Here is a 17,569-nt window from a genome sequence, read left to right as displayed (position 1 = left end):
AATTATGTTTCTCAACCTGGTCCTTGGGAACCCCTGGACAGCCCACATTTTTGCTCCCTCCCGAGGACCAAGTTGGGAGACATGAGAGGAACCAAAAAGACAGGAAGTTGTAAGGTAAAATAGCAGTTGGGTCAATAATAACTTGCTGCCCATCCCTTATGGTTTTAACAATTCTGAAAGATGGGGGCAAGTCATGTGTGTACAGAGTTAGAGCCTTGTTAGTTCTTCGAATTGTGTTCATATACTGGTGAAATTTTAAAAAACTACATGGAATGGCTGAAGTGCTCCTGAGGAGAGGTTTGGGAACCCAAGTAGCCATCCAACAAGACATCAATAACTTATTGAAGAATAGCAGAAATTGCTGTTGGTTTTTATGATGTCAATATTTTTTTTGCATATGTCCTAATGTTAAATTGAGTGTTTTTTCCTGACCAAATGGACATTTACTACCCAAATACATAGCTCTGAAATTTTTCTTTGACTGTCTAAGACCTTCGCACAGTACTGTATATATCTTGTCTCGTATTCAGTATATTGTGTGTTTCTATATTTATTGTCCCTGTGCATGCATGTTGTATATGCTGTACTGCTGGCTGGAGAGCAACTAAATGACATTTCACCACTCCATGTGCAGTGACTAAAGATATTCATATTCAACTGATCTGCTGTTGGGGGGACACTGTATCAACTCCAAAATCTTGATGCCAGTCTGAGTGTTGGTCTTACTCGGACAATGTTATCCAACTTTGAATGTAGAGGAGAAAAACACCTCTGGGACCATGGTTCTGTATATGTGAAGTTTGCATGTTCTCTCCGTGTCATTGTGGGGTTTCCTCTGGGTACTCCGGTTTCCCCAATAGTCCAAAAACATACTGAGGTTAACTGGAGTTCCCAAATTGGCTGTAGGTGGGCATGTGGATGGAGTGAATGGTGTGTGTGTGCCCTGCGATGGGCACCTCATCCTGTGTTGTTCTCTGCCTTGCACCCATAGTCTCTGGGATAGGCTCCCAACCCCCCACGACCCTGAATAGGACAAGTGGTTACAGAAAATGGATGGATGACAGCAATTACAGCTTCAGCTAGTACAACTAAAAAAAAAAAAAAACATAAGAATCCTTCCTCATGGAACAGAATGAACTGACGTTCCAAAGCCATGCCCAGCTGACTAGTAGATTTCCCTAGAACACTTGTTTACATATGGGGAGGAACACTGGGTCACACGGCTGCCTCACACCCCCAGCATCGGCAGTTTGAATACTCCCCTGCTCTGTATGCATACATGATCTCCTTTTGCATGTGTGTCCTAACTGGCCTCCTATCAAGAATGTCCTGTGCATTGTGCTTCCTGGGATAGATTCCAGGCTGACTATGACGCTGTACTGGATACACAGTTGGAATATCGGTTAATAACTGCATGCATGCTTATTTTAGCTCTCACATGTCACTGTACTGTCTTTGTCACTGCAGATTACTGCACCTGTACTTTGTTAGGATATTTGAGATTTTAGTGGTATATTAGTATATTATCCCTCCATGCAATGTTTCACATTTTTAATTCCAGATATTAGGCCTGCCAGTGTGATTATGACTACTTTCTGTACTTACTGTACCTGTATGGTCTCATGCTGTAACATTACAGAAATGTCTTCTAATATAAGTTATGTTCACATAAACTAAAATAGTACATTTTCAATCAATTTTAACGTGCCAAGGATTGCAAGAAGTCCTAAATATGTTATCAGAGTCTTCTCACCTGTGCACAGAGTTTGGAAAATGGGAACCAGACCTTCTATTGCATTGTGGGACACTGTAAATAAAAAGAGACGTTTCGTAGAAACACATTCTTACCATGAATTCACAGATGACTAAGTAAATCAAATGGAGGCATTTTTAGTAACCAAGTACAGTGTTATCTTGTAACACGAACTTAATTCGTTGGAGAAGGCTGTTCGAGTTTCGATGTGGTCGAGGTCAAAGTCGAATTTCCCCATAAGAAATAATGTAAATGAATTTGATAGGTTCCAGACCCCCAAATCATTGTCTATTTGAAATTATCTACCTACATAACTAATGATTAAAAGGATTACCAATCAATATAAAAGTAATGCACACATGAAAAAGCACACACGCAAAAGCAATAAACATGAAATATACGACAATCTCATACACCAAAGCGAAAGCAGACACACGACAACCACCGTCAAATCTCCCTACAATCTCGTTTTTAAGCTCCACAGTTACTTTCACCACTTTCGCCTTTGGTTTGCTGCTTTCACGACTCACTTTCATGATGATGACGATTATTGTATCACTAAATGTACTGTAGATAAAGCACAAGAAATTCACACCGAACACACAGCGTACGTAGAGAACTCTGTAGACTGAGTGCGGTAGGCATCAGCATCCCAGTAGGTCCATCTGCCTTTGTTTCAGACGCTTCTCGATCCGTACAGGTTTTAGCAGGTCTGTTTTGTTGTGTTCTGGTTTTCGGTTGAGTTGCGGCTACATTTTTCTCAACCGATCCACCCGTTCGAGGTCTGAACTGGTCTGAACGCGCCTCGACCGATACAAGTTTTAGTAGGAACGGTCGAGTTACACTATTTCGGTTATGGTGCAAGTCGAAAAAACTTCAACAGGCCAGTTCGACGTCCGAGTTGGTCGAGTTAAGAGGCGTTCGACTTCGAAGGTTCTACTGTATTACAAAGACAGTACCCTTTTCACTCAATCTTCGCATTACTATCTGTACTTTGTTTTGAAATAACAACATGTAATACATTGTAATGATCTAATTTGTTGTGAATAGTATATTTGATAATAAGACAACCAAATTTTCACTTTGAGACCTAAATGACTGTCAGGTAATGAATGACCTGATATGGCATAATGCCAAACCAGCACAATGAAGGCCTGTTCTAGGTTTGAAGAATACAGTAGCTATACATTATGCATAGTTCAGATTAGACAAAAAATACTAGCCCTACAAAATCGTAACCACATGGCTCAGTTTAATTAAAACCAACACACAGTGGTGCGATGCTATAAGATCTACAACCGACAGGAAAATAGCGGTAAAGCTTGGAATTATAATGCCTCGCCACCGTCGCGGAAGGACCTCGGCTTAGACATATGTTCGTTTAATTTTTCTCTGCTTTCTAAATTCGCCATGACGCCCCCTATCGGTTAGTGTAGTGTAGTTTTTTCAGTCTTGTTATCCCATTACTATTATGCATATTGAAACCATCCTTATCCAACAGCATCATCTATACTAACACAAAGTCGATGTTACCAATAGTTACAGGTGAAGAATTTTGGAGTGAATTCCTCTCACGGCACAATGAGTTTATGCAAATCCAACGCTTATGTCATATCCGCTTTTTCACGTACGCCATTTTGAATAGGGCAGGTTCTGACTGGGGGTGTATTGTCCCTGGATGAGGAGTGGGGGGAGATGATTTATAATAAATAATAATATTAAAAACCAATATCTTACGAATGCTTCTATACGTGCTACTCTGTCTCCCAGTGCCAGTCCTTTCCTCAATTGCTGTCCATCGTAGGGATCACCCATCTAGATGAGTAACAGCGGCACTCCATCCTCGGCAGCCGAGCAGACAGAAAAGGACAGGTCCGGGGCGGGTGGAGAGCGGACGCGGGCTCCCTCTTTTGGTGCGCTGTGTCCGCCCGAAGAACAGACGGGCTCCGCGGGTAGCGCCGGCTGCCCAGCGTGAGAAGGAGGATAAACGAGGGCAGCGACAGCTAGCATCTCCCCCTCCCCATTTTTATTTCATTTTTTACGTGTCCTGACCTGGGGTTCTGCCTTGATAGCAAAGCGGAATACCCGAATATATCCGGCAGGTAAGCCGCCACCATCCGCTAACCAGCTAACGTTACCGTCCCCTTTCCAGACCCTTCACAGAGGCTGCCCTGTTTATGCGTCTCGCTGGCTGCCTCTGCGGATGTCTGTCCTCTTGAGTATTTCACACAGCTTGCCGATCGCTGGATAACTCCTGATCTTTTAAATGATTTGAAGGAATGATACAGCCTGGGATATTCGTTACTAAGGAATCGCCTGTACAGGCAGAGTGCATCTGCCGTCCCTTTGTACTCACCGATGGATGTATATATTGATATTAATGTTTCTGGATGTCTAGTAAGTGTATAATCGGAGCACATTAGCTGTATATATTATCAAGCTGTCCGTCTACAGTCAATAGATTGATAGGAGAAAGCCGGTACGTATGTGCTGGTTACACATCCTCGATATAATGTTATTTATTATTTTTTCATTATAGTATTTTTCCCTGACGAGTAAATTGCAATGATCTACTGTGATAGTCGTGATTAAAGTGACTCGTTTTCTTTATAAACTGGCTAGATTGATGCTGTGGTGTATTTGCAAAAGATTTGGTGTTTTTATACTGACACCAAAGCACGATAGGCATAACTGTGACGTTTTCTCTGCTTAGTCGGAGGTTTTGCATTATTAACTTGTCTGTACCCCTTCAGAGCGTGACTGTCTGTTGTACACCCCGTAAGAATGAAATATCACGAGTCCTTCCATATACCTACAGTTTACATTGGCGGATACCGACCGTGGAAGAAAGGATGTGCACTTTATGTCCATGTTTTCAGCCTTTTATGACCATCAGAGCCACCTTTAATAACCATTTCACCATCTATTTTTACTTGCAGTGCATGTCAGTGTTATTGGTAAAAGACTGTGTTTTGCAGATATAATGTGGTTAGTGTGTTTTACATAATCAGTGGGTTTTTGTTAATGGGGAGGGTTAATTATTGCAAAATATGTTTGCTCCGTTTGTGACCAGTAAGTAACATGTAGTGTATTTCTGGATGCTTAAAAAGTTTATTCCAGATCTCTTTCTGTACTTGCTGAAGCTTGAAACATTTTCAGCTCAGCTTCATTTGGTCAACTCCACTTTACTTGCTATAGAGTATATGTATATGTTCGTGCTATACCAGCCAACCTAAGCAGGACAAGCTAGACCCAACCCCCACCCAAAAAAATTCACTGCAGACATGTCGTAGATGGTGAGTTTCTTTCCTGACTCAATAGGAGGCGCCATTCTGCGTTTGCCGCAAGAGGCTGCAAAGGCAGAACGGGGAAGCTTACATAACAGGGAGGCAGAGGTGTTCTCTAGCGCCATCTACCAGTGATGGGAGACAGCATCCAAGCAAGTCATCCAGCCTTTCAGCACAATATCACTGTACTGTTACCTTACAGGGCTGGTGCTGAAAAAAACTATGCAGATATCAATGGCAAGTGGTGCAAATGGGGATCCATCTGTCTTATCCAGAATTTTTTTGGAAATATTGTGTTTCCATACAGGACAGCTTGGATCATATTCAAATACTTGTAGACAAAATTAGGTGCCGTGGGCCTTCCACATTGCTACAATTTAAATTTTTCAGACTAAGCATGCAGGCTGAATCTCTGTTTAAGCAGTTGGGGCTAAGAGTGTGTGTGGCTCTGTGGCATAGGACTCTGCTCCCATGAATGGAAGGTCGCTGGTCTAATCCCGTGGCCACCCAAACAATGTCACCATTGGGCAGTTGACTAAGACCCTTAACTCCATTTGTTTCAGAGGCACTGTATGCCAACTGACTCTGTGCTTTCCCCCAAAACTTGCTCTCGCCTGTACATACACTCAGTGACAAAAAAAGTTAAGTACCCAGAAGTAATGGTCCAATTTATGTTGGATTGGATTTAGTACTCATGCAGACCAGCGATGGGTATGTAAATTATTTGATTTGCAAGGAGTAGGCCTGTTTAGTCACCAGACACAGAGGATGCCTTGTAGACACACTAGACACCATTACCAGCACTTGACAGAGTTTGATAAGGGGTCACATTGTGGGTTTGCATGAGGCCGGATGGACGCATCGTGCAATTGCCTGGCATGTGGGGCATGGGGATGTTGCAGCTGCCCAATGTTGGAACCAATGGGCACGTGAGGGCACCCACATGCATTGTGAAGGTTCTGGTCACCCAAGACATACCACACCAATCTTGTTATCATGGTATTGTGCGGCAAGTGTTACAGAACCCCATGACATCTGCACCTGCCATTTGGACACAGGTATTGGACTGTCTACAACACCCCGTGTCATCCTGCACTATATCCCGACGCCTGGCATCAGCCGGACTATGGGTTCACCATCCCATGTGTTGGCTGCCCTTAACACCAACACAGAGATGGCTCTGTTTGGAGTGGTGTCATAGCCGGGAGGCATGATGAGTGGCGTCATACCATGTTCAGTGATGAATCTCGGTTCTGCATTACCACAAAAGACTGTAGTGTGTGCGTACGGTGGCTCTGAGGGGAGAGGACCAATCCTGCCAATATTGTGGAGAGACACACTGGTGTTACTCCTGGCATCATGGTGTGGGGAGCCATAGGGTATGACTTCAAGTCATTGCTGGTAGTGATTCGGGGTTCCCTGACAGCACAGCGCTACATCAGTGACAACCTGTGTCCAGATGTCTTACCCCTCCTGAGACAGCACCCTGGTACAGTCTTTCAACAAGTACAACACCCGTCCACACACAGCACGTGTGTCAACTTAGACCCAGTGCCAATATGCAGGATCTCGAGGGCCAGTTTCTAGAGCTGTGGGCCAACTTGCCATAGGAGTGGATAAAACGGCTGTATAACTCCCTTCCGCACCATATCGCTGCATGTATCCAGGCCTGGGGAGTGTCATACCATATTGACATGGGACCAGCAGTGTGCCCATACTGCCAACTCTGTTGTCCATTTGATCTGATATTATAATCATTGTGATACAGTCACATGACCTTTCACCAAGTGCAGATTCATTTAATTTCCACCACTCCATCTGGGTGCTTAACCTTTTAACAAGTCAATGTGTCTCATGGAGAGCAAGATGGGATATACTGTATAGGTCCAGTGGAAGTTTCTTCATGCCAAGTTGTACCATCTGGCGTTATAAAGAATGCATGCTGCATTTTTCAAGTTTCAATCAGACCACTTCTTCAGCAGTTGACCACTAAATTCTCTGTATTGGTGTCTATGCAACAGGTTGCACATGGTCTTTGGGTAGGCTGTAGATGGTCTCTTCTCTTTGCACCACTAATGACTGACCAATGTCTGAAGGGCGCTCCTGAGCCTCTTCATCAGCATGTGACTTGCTGCTAATCTTCCTCAAAGTTAGGGCAGCCTTAGGACAGCAGCCCAAAGTCTACAGGTTGTTTAGTACCGCTTTTATATAAAATGGCTGAATGCATAATCATAAAAATTGTGTTTAAAAGCATGTATTGAGGTTGATCAACTTTGACACATTTCCCTGCTTTGCCACAGTTTTGTCAAGTCTAAATTTAAAAATCGGTCTTGAAACATGCTAAAAAGAAAGTGAAATTCCACTGGCTCCTAGGGAGAAGGTAATGTAAAATGGTGATGCATTAGAAAAAGTGCTTCAGTGGCTCTTGAATTGATATGCATTGATCATGTTTTACGAGGTTAGATGCAAACAGGTTTAACCCATGATTGTAAGGCTTAAAGTTTCTGTAACTAGGAGAGACTGGGTTGTGATTCATCTGTCTCTCTTTACAGGTAAGAAGAATGTTTCAGCTTCCAGTAAATAACCTCGGCAGTTTGCGAAAAGCCAGGAGAAATGTGAAAAAAGTTCTCAGTGACATTGGCTTGGAGTACTGCAAAGACCACATTGATGTAAGCAAGCTTGGTAGTGTTGCATGTTTTTATCTGAAAGGCTTCAAATTGTCCATCAGTTTTTCTTGAGAAATTTTAAAATGGATATTGATAAGTTGTCCATTTAATTCTTTTCATTTTAGATTTTTCATTTTGATTCTTTGTTCATACTATTGTATATCTTCACACAGAGTGTCTTTTCAATGGTGATATTGCAATTATTAGACACACTAAGTCAATGTTGATGTTAAGTGACTTTGCAATATGGGCTTTAAATGTTTACACTGGGAAAAAAACGGTTTATTACTCTGTGGTTTATTCATTATTTTCCCTATCATGTAGGATTTTAAAGAATTTGTCCCCAATGACTTCTATGTCAAGAACACTAGTTGGGAAGATGTGTGCATGTGGGATCCGTCATCAACCAAACCCCAGGTGAGTCTCATACCCAGAGCATCTGATCCTAGCTGAACTTGGACAGAACAAAGACTCACTCTCCTCTGAGACTGCCCATTTCAGTTATTTTCATGCATACCCTTTTAACTTTTAGTTAAAATATAACCACTGTTTTATGTATAAGAAACTGGTAAATTTCTCAAACATGGGTCTGTGTAAGAAGATACTGTCAGTAGATCTAGGGGGCTGGATTAATTGATTTTAAATCCTTCTTTTAGAATCCTCTTGTGCACATTATTTAGGCTGATGTGGTAAATGCCCACTAATTAAACACGTTAAAATGTGAGCTACACCAATAACACGATTAGTATATTCACACATGTATACTGGCTTGCTGTGTACGGTAATTGTCATTCTGTATATGGGTCAAGACACTCAAAAACCAAGGTTACATTTGACTCTTTACATGCTGAGAAGTAAAGGGTAAAAAAGATGCTTCTGGAAAGGTGGGAATAACAAGAACCTATAATATGGAAGGAGCCTCAGCGATGCAAATGTAACAAAGCATACAGTATGTTAGGTTGGGTGGTGAAGGAAGAATGTGCATCTGCAGTGTGGTGTTGCCTGGAAATGTGAAAAATGTGCGATGTAAAAACCAGAACCTTTTTGGCAGGGAAGCTGACCGGTGACAATGCCAACATGAGAAATTTAATGCAGGGCCATGCAAAATATTTCACTATCAGCACAAAAGGAAAGTCCACCCCAGCTTTTTACAACCCTGCAGTACACACAGAGTTCTGAGTTCTTGTGGAGAAAAAAATAGTTTTGTCTTTTTTCAGTCAAAGTGAGTCAGGCATTTGGCCCTTTTGAAAAGCATTTGTGATTTTAAACATGATCTACAACCCCGTTTTCAAAAAAGTTGGGACACTGAGTAAAGTGTAAATAAAAACAGAATGCAATGATTTGCAAATCATATAAACCCATATTTAATTGAAAATAAAGCAAATACAACATATCAGTTGTTGAAACTGAGAAATTTTGTTTTATGACAAATACTGTATGTGCTCAATTTGAATATCATGGCAACAACATGTTTCAAAAAAGTTGGGACAGGGGCATGGCTACCACTATGTTGCATCACCTTTTCTTTTAACAACACTCTGTAAACGTTTGGGAACTGAGGAGACCAGTTGGAGAAATGTTGTTCCATTCTTATTTGGCATAGGATTTCAACTGCTTAACAGTTCAAGGTCTCATTTGTCATATTTTTTGTTTCATGATGCGCCAAATGTTTTAAATGGATGACAGGTTTGGACTGCAGGCAGGCCAGCAGGCCAGTCTTCTACTACAGAGTCATGCTGTTGTAATATGTGCAGAATGCAATTTGGCATTGTTTTGCATTGTCAAGGCCTGCTCTGAAAAAGACGGTGGGTGTGTCCGAAATCGCGCACTTGCCTCAGTGCACTGAGATGTAGTGCGTAGTGCGCACCGCGCACTTCCTTCTGTAGTGCACACTACCATGGGTAAGTGCTGTCCTAAACGTTTTGCACTTACCGGAAGTGACGGACTAGCATTTGATCGCGATTCTCCAGCGCTCCAAAATATCTGCCGTGTTTTGTTTTCAATCAATTTCCTTGTGGTTTTATTTGCGTGTATATAACCTAACTACTACCGCCTAACAGGCTAAAAAACTGCTAACATTTACGTGTGTCGATATAATCGCAAACTCAAATTATCTATAGCTGTCGTCAGAGAGTGACAGGCTACACACCGCAGTACACATCAGTAAAATAATTTTATTAACGTTACTTAGATTTATATGAAGCAGTTGCCTCCGCTTGGGCTTACGTGTCTGTGTCGTCCGCCTTAATTTAACAATGAAAACTTGCCGAAAGTCCCTCACCTTCCGTTATGTAGTCAAAATGGCGTCTGTTTAGTGCGAGTAGTATCCATCATTCTGCACTGCGTTTTCTGGCCGTTTTCAGTGCACCATCCGGGTACTTTCAGTGCACTGAATTTTGACTTAGTTGCCAGTGTGAACGCACTACGCCCTAAAATCGCGCACTAAAAGTGCGCAAGTGCGCGATTTCGGACACACCCATTGTCTGGATGGCAGCATATGTTGCTCCAAAACCTGTATATATCGTTCAGCGTTAATAGTGCCAGTGACTAATGCACCTCCATACCATCACGGATGCTGCTTTTTTAACTGTCCGCTGATTCAAAGCTGGATGGTCCCCCTCCTCTTTAGCTCAGGAGATGTGGTGTCCAAAATTTCCAGAAAGAGTTTGAAATTTTAATTCATCAGACCACAGGACAGTTTTGCCTCAGTCCATCTTAAATGAGCCTGGGCCCAGAGAAGTTGGCGGTGTTTCTGGATCGTGTTTAGATATGGTTTCTTCTTTGCATGGTTGCAAGTTTAATCTGTCATTTGTGTTCACAGACAGTGGTATTTTGAAGTGTTCCTGAGCCCATGCAGTGATTTCCACTATAGAGTTGTCTGTTTTTAACGCAGTGCCACCTGAGGACCTGACGATCATGGCTATCTTGGATTGGTTTAGGACTTTTCCCTTGCAGAAAGAGGTTTCTCCAGATTCTCTGAATCTTTTAATGATGTTATGTACTATAGAGAATGAAATTCCCAAATATATAGTAATATTATAAGAATATCTGAAATTTACAACCGAGAGGAGGCCATTCGGCCCATCAAGCTAGTTTGGGGAGAACTTGACTAATAGTTCAGAGTTGTTAAAATCTTACCTAGCTCTGATTTAAAGGAACCCAGATTCAAATCTGCAATCTTTCAATTACAAGTGCACTTCCCTAACCAATAAGCCATAGAATATCTGTACTTTATATTTCTGCACCCTGCATGGATTACCTTACATTTATCTACGTAAAATTCCATCTACCAGGTATCAGCCCAGTTGCTAAATAAATCACGATCCCGTTGTAGCCTATGTGCTGCTAGTATCTGCTATTATACTGAGGAACATGATTCTTAGATTCTTGCACTATTTGCCTTAACAGTCTTTCACAATCATCTTACTGACCTGTTGCTAATTAACTTAATTACTTGTGTGATATTCAACCATGTGTTTTGTTTTAGTATTACCAAATTTTTGTTTACAAATTTATGTTTTGTTGCCCCCGGCCCCACTTTTTTGAAACATCAAATTGAGCATATATTTGTCATAAAACATTAGAATTTCTCAGTATTTATGTTATCTTTGTTTTATTTTCAATTATATATGGGTTTATAAGTTTTGCAAATCATTGCATTATGTTTGTATTTACATTTTACACAGCTTCACAACTTTTTTGGAAACAGGGTTGTATTTGAGGTGAATTTCTTGCTTTTCTTCCTGTACAGAAGAAAAGTTGCTAAATTTTCAAGTATTTTATTCATGTGAATTTGTTATTATTAAATATATTTAATGTATTATATTAATTCTTCTAAATTGTTCTTATTTTCCATAGGTGTTCTTGATTATTCCATGCTATTACAGCAAGGCAATATATTTTGCTGACATTTATTAAGAAATGTGAAATTTCTGGAACGAAACATGACATCTGCTGAAAATGTTTTGCAGTTGGTAAATCCACTGAACTATTACAGTTCATGGTTGTATTGGGATGTATTAAACTTTGATTTACAGTATGTTTACTACAATCAGCTTATGCGGAAAAGGTCTGTTTTTTATATTAAATTAACATAAAATCAAAAATCTGTGTTGATCCCTAGCATATCTTGGTGAATGAATTTTTAAAATTATTTTAGTTAGGATGTCTTTATACTTTGCTGTAAATTACAGTTATTAATATTATTTCTCCTGTCATTATGTCATAGGAGTACAGATCAAAACCATTCTGTTGCTCCGGTTGTCCCTTCTCCTCTAAGTTCTTCTCAGCCTACAAGAGTCACTTCCGCAATGTGCACAGTGAGGACTTTGAAAGCCGCATTCTGCTTAACTGCCCATACTGCACTTACAATGGCAACAAGAAGACCCTTGAAACACACATAAAGCTGTTCCACATGCCAAATAACATAGCCCGGCAGGGAGCAGGTGGAGTTCCTGGTGGCCTGAAGGAGGCAGTGAGGTTTGATGGCAGCCACAAGCTCAAAACAGCAGACAGTGTGGAGCAGGCAGTGTACTATTGCAAGAAGTGCACCTACCGTGATCCGCTGTATAATGTGGTGCGCAAGCACATTTACCGGGAACACTTCCAACATGTGGCCGCGCCATACGTGGCAAAGCCTGGTGATAAGTCTGTCAATGGTGCTGTCAGGGGAAACCCCGGTGCCCGTGATGATACTATTCACTGCAAGCGTTGCATGTTTGTGCCACGCACCTACGAGGCATTGGTCCAGCACGTCATTGAGGACCATGAGCGCATTGGCTATCAGGTGACTGCAATGATTGGCCACACTAATGTGGTGGTGCCCAGGTCCAAACCCCTCATGCTGCTCTCACCAAAGCCTCAGGACAAGGGCATTCTGGGAGTCACTCAAAAGGGAACCTTGGTGACCACCAGTGCCCGCTCCCTGTCTGCTCAGCAATTGAGCCGACTGGTCTTACCAAAAGCTGGATTGCTGTCAGGCACCCAACTAAAACAGGGACCATATGGGTTTAAGAGTGGGACCACACAGGCTTTCTCCATCAGTGGCCAGCAGGTTAGAATCACTTTGCCAGGCAATGCACAGGTGTCTGTCCCACAACAATCACAAACCGTCAAACAGCCGCTCCCTGGTGGGAACATGCGCATGCCTGGGTCTGGGGGCTCAGTTGAGGGCAAGAGCTTCCAGTCGGGGATCTCTACCTCTTCTTCCTCTACACTCAAGTCATTACCTCTGTCCTCACGGGTACAAGCCACTGCTGCTGGTGTGGCTTCAGGTGCCACTAAGAAGGGGAGCACCTCCATCCTTGGCACATCCTATACGCAAAAGTGGAAGATCTGCACCATCTGCAATGAGCTCTTCCCAGAGAATGTGTACAGTGCACACTTTGAGAAGGAGCACAAGGCAGAAAAAATTCCAGCAGTTGCCAACTACATCATGAAGATCCACAACTTCACCAGCAAGTGCTTGTATTGCAACCGCTATTTGCCTAGTGACACCCTTCTCAATCATATGCTGATTCATGGCTTGTCTTGCCCGTATTGTCGTTCGACTTTCAATGATGTAGAAAAGATGGTGGCACACATGCGGCTGGTCCATGCAGATGAGGTGGTGGGGCCGCGCACCGATTCCCCCCTCACCTTTGATCTTACTCTCCAGCAAGGCAACCCCAAGAACATCCAGCTGATAGTTACAACTTACAACATGCGTGATGCGCCAGAGGAATCCGTGGCTTTCCATGCTCAAAACAACACAACAGCAACTCATTGCAAAAAGACACCTCCCAAAATTCCCGATAGTCTTGATGTACCCATAAAGAGTGTACCACAGGCTGCTGTGCCCTACAAGAAGGACGTAGGCAAGACCCTCTGCCCATTATGCTTCTCCATCCTCAAGGGGCCAATTTCTGATGCACTTGCACACCACCTGAGAGAGAGGCATCAGGTGATTCAGACAGTACACCCTGTGGAGAAGAAATTGACTTATAAGTGCATCCACTGCCTGGGTGTGTATACCAGCAACATGACAGCCTCCACAATCACCCTTCACCTTGTACACTGCCGTGGTGTGGGAAAGATGCAGAATGGCCAAGAGAAGCCTAATGCATCTCTGAAGGTAACCCAGTCATCTGGTATAGCTTCACTCAAGCGTGACATAGAACGCTTAGACCCAGGTTTCCTGAAGAAGCGAAAACTTGACCAAGACCACTCCCCAACAAGTTTGACTGATAAGTCTGATGATGCTGTGGTGTTGGTGCTTGACCCAAAAGGCTATGAAGATGAATCCTATGAGGCTAGGAAAGCTTTCCTCACAGAGTACTTCAACAGACAGCCCTACCCTTTAAGACGTGAAGTAGAAAAGCTTGCAGCTAGCCTGTGGTTGTGGAAATCTGACATCTCCAGCCACTTTGTGAACCGGCGAAGGAAGTGCACTCAGGATTGTGAGTCCAGGAAAGCTGCTGTTCTGTTAGGCTTCAACATGCGAGAGGTCAGCCGACTCAAGCACAAGATGAACTTTGACCCTGAGTGGTTTTTTGAAGCCAAAGAGGAGGAAGAGTGTCATACATCTAAAACATCCATTGGTCGATCCACTAACTCCATCAGTCATTGCCTGGATGAAAGTGCTACATCACTTTTGAGAAGAACACCAAGGAAGTCCATCAAGCGCACCCAATCTCAGCCAAATGGATCGAAAAGTGCACCCGTGCCTAATGTCGATGGAAATGACCAAAAGCCGACAATCGAAATCACCTTACAGCAAAGGACTAAAAAGCACTCAGAAATTATAACACTGGACTCTAAGAATGGGTCACAAAAAAAAGAGGAAGCTATGGCATCTATTGACAGAAGACTTTCAGATGAAGAGGGGATGGCCACTGGAGAAGAGAAAGATAAAGTAGTGGAAGCCAGAAACAGTCATGCCATGAATGATGGTGGGCTTGCCATTGAACAAGAGAAAAAGAGAGGGGCTGTAGACAGAGACCCTTTAGATTCAGAATCAAACTTGAGGACCTTGGAGGAGAAGGCGTCCCCGTGTGAGAATGGCTATGGGTCAGCTGAGCAGATGGTTAGACAGAAGAAAATAGAAATTAACAAAGAGGAGGACCAGCATGTTAAGGAGAAGAGCCATTGCACATCATGGAAAAACCACAGCAGCCAGGGAATCCTAGACAGCAAGTCAGAAACTTCTATACTAGACGAGCTTAATGATGGTGTGGCTGGAGGCAATGAGCCAAAGTGTACCCTGTTATCAGGAGGTGTGTCCCTAAGCAGCCAACAGGTATAATATCCTTGCAGGAACTTAGGTAAAACGACCAATAGTTTGATGGCTCTCTGAGGCTTCAGAACTGGTACAGCCAGCAACCGCAGAAGGGGAAGTGAGGAGGAGGATGTGACCAACAAGCCATCCTGTAGAATAGGAATCCATGTGTCAGCAAAAAAAGTCAGCAAATGTTCTACAATAGCAGCAAGAAATAAACCACAATGTTAAGACTTGCTGTAGGAAGAAAATAAAAGATGCACTAAATAGTACATAAGTCTGAGTTTCCCATTCAGTTTACTTTATGTATACAACAGTTTACTTAAAATCTTTTTTTATATATCTTCCGCTCATTCATCACAAGAATATGATGACTGACTGATTGCAAGGTCTTTGGTTTCCAGGATAGAGGATTAAGTAGGAAAATCACTCATTTCATATAGTGAGAAAATAGCTGGTGTATATTTGTACAGTCTTTTAGACCTGTTTGAAGAGATTCATCACATCGCTGTAGTGTATCTATGATATATTTGCTCTTCTTTATGTGCACAAGTTAGATTGTCATAACTTCTACTTTTGTCCACTTCTGTGGATAAAAAGTGCTCTAGTGGCTGCTGTTTTTTCTTTTTCTTTTTTTTTTTTTTTTAAACAAAACATTGTATTTTGCAAAAAAAAATTATATATATATATATACACACACATATATATACATATATATACTATATATGTAGTATATATATATATACTACATACAAATTAAAAAAATAATGTAATTTGCTTTTGCAGTAACTTTTATTCTGCTATAAGAGCATCATCTCTGTGTTAAATGAAAGGGCAGTTTTACTTATTTCATTATTCCTTAGATAATGTAATTTGTAGCCTAGACTGTATTAAAATCAGCCTTGCAAAAAACCTGTAGCTGTACCATTTTTATTTTAATTTTTAAAGACCACGTTATGTTCTAGAAGGCTCACACCCGTTGCTGCAGTATTGTGGACATTTTATCATTGAAATTACTTACTGTGTGTATGTTAATTTGTGCTCTTTTCACTTCAGTTTGTATTTTCCATTTAAACATTTCAGAACAATAAAGTGCTGTATTGTGCTTCTCACAGTGCTGACTGCCCAGCCTGGTCTTTATTCCCTCCTGTGAGGATAACATGTACCATTGCCTGTGTAAATGTTCAATAGGTTGGTAATAATGTGTTGTAACATCAACAGCCCTGTGAAAATGCTACATATTCAGCTGCCAAACCACAACATTTGCAAACCTAAAATTGTTTCTACACAGTAATGTACACTATACTGCCAAAAGTATTGGGACACCTACCTTTACACACACATGAAATTTAATGACATCCCATTCTTAATATATAGGCTTTAATATGGGGTTGGCTCACCCATTGCAGCTGTAACAGATTCAACTCTTCTGGGAAGGCTGTCTACAAGGTTTAGGTGTGCGGGAATTTTTGACCAGGAGAGCATTTATGAGGTCAGGCACTGATGTTGGATGAGAAGGCCTGGGTCACAGTCTCTGATCTAATTCATCCTAAAGGTGTTCTATTGGGTTGAAGTCAGGGCTTCCTCCATACCAGACTCACTCACCCATGTCCTTATGGATCTTGCTTTGTGCACTGATATGCAGTTATGTTGGAGGAGGAAGGGGTCATCCCCAAACTGTTCCCACAAAGTTGGGAGCATGAAATTGTCCAAAATGGCTTTGAATGCTGCAGCATTAAGAGTTCCTTTCACTGGAACTAAGGGGCCAAACCCAACCCCTGAAAATCAACCCTATACAATAATCCCCTCGCCCCCACCTAACTTTACACTTGGCACAATGCAGTTAGTCAAATACCATTCTCCTGGCAAGCACCAAACCCAGACTCGTCCATTGGATTGCCAGACAGAGAAGCGTGATTCGTCAGAGCATGCCTCCACTGCTCTAAAATCCAGTGGTAGCGTGCTTTACACCACTGCATCCGACGCTTACCATTGCACTTGGTGATGTAAGGCTTGGATGCAGCTGCTGCTCAGCTATGGAAACCCATTCCATGAAGTTCTCTATGCACTGCTCTTGAGCTAATCTGAAGGCGACCCATTCTTCCACAAATGTTTGCAGAAGCAGTCTGGGTATAATGGTACACAAAATTTACTGTTCATTACACACCTCGATTTTGGGTTCACTGTTTGGTGCAGAGAAACAATTTGTTTTGAAATTGTTTTTCTATTAAAACTTTAAACACAATTAGGAACAGTTGTAAACCAAACATAAGGCAACATGTCTCTCTGAATAACAAAACTTAAGAGATGCCCATTTGTACACTAATAGGCTAAGTAAAATAAATTAAAACTTAAAAATAAGATTACACCATAACAATCATAAGGAACTAAATCCTGTGTTCTCTATTGCTGCGTATATAGTTTCATATCTGTAGCAATAACCACCCCAATAGCCATATTTTTTTTTTATTCCAATCTGAATTTTATGGCAAAAGCCCCTCAAATGTCACAGGGATTTTGCAGAGGCTGTTTCTGTCTTGCTCCAGTTGAACACAAATACAGATGATGTCATCTCAAATCAGTGACATACACAAATTCAGTATAACAG

At 41.9% G+C, this 17,569-nt stretch overlaps 1 protein-coding gene across 1 annotated transcript; it reads left to right on the top strand.

The window, feature by feature from the left end:
• Positions 1-3,381: 3,381 nt before the first annotated feature.
• adnpb (activity-dependent neuroprotector homeobox b) lies at positions 3,382-16,075 on the top strand. The gene is made up of 4 exons (XM_023795183.2): positions 3,382-3,855; positions 7,593-7,709; positions 8,031-8,123; positions 11,935-16,075. Exons 2-4 carry the CDS (start codon positions 7,602-7,604, stop codon positions 14,986-14,988), a joined length of 3,255 nt encoding a protein of 1,084 aa, XP_023650951.1. The 5' UTR covers positions 3,382-3,855; positions 7,593-7,601; the 3' UTR covers positions 14,989-16,075.
• Positions 16,076-17,569: the final 1,494 nt, after the last annotated feature.

The sequence above is a fragment of the Paramormyrops kingsleyae genome, chromosome 6, assembly GCF_048594095.1.
Source record: "Paramormyrops kingsleyae isolate MSU_618 chromosome 6, PKINGS_0.4, whole genome shotgun sequence".
In the NCBI taxonomy this organism is placed as follows: Eukaryota; Metazoa; Chordata; class Actinopteri; order Osteoglossiformes; family Mormyridae; genus Paramormyrops; species Paramormyrops kingsleyae.
This window is presented reverse-complemented; position numbering and strand designations above follow the sequence as displayed.

Bases quoted from the DNA above. Each gene is read 5' to 3' on its own strand.
- adnpb (XM_023795183.2), top strand. From the start codon at position 7,602: ATGTTTCAGCTTCCAGTAAATAACCTCGGCAGTTTGCGAAAAGCCAGG. The intron at 7,710-8,030 runs GTAAGCAAGCTT...CCTATCATGTAG, and splicing joins ACTGCAAAGACCACATTGAT to GATTTTAAAGAATTTGTCCC. The intron at 8,124-11,934 runs GTGAGTCTCATA...ATTATGTCATAG, and splicing joins CGTCATCAACCAAACCCCAG to GAGTACAGATCAAAACCATT.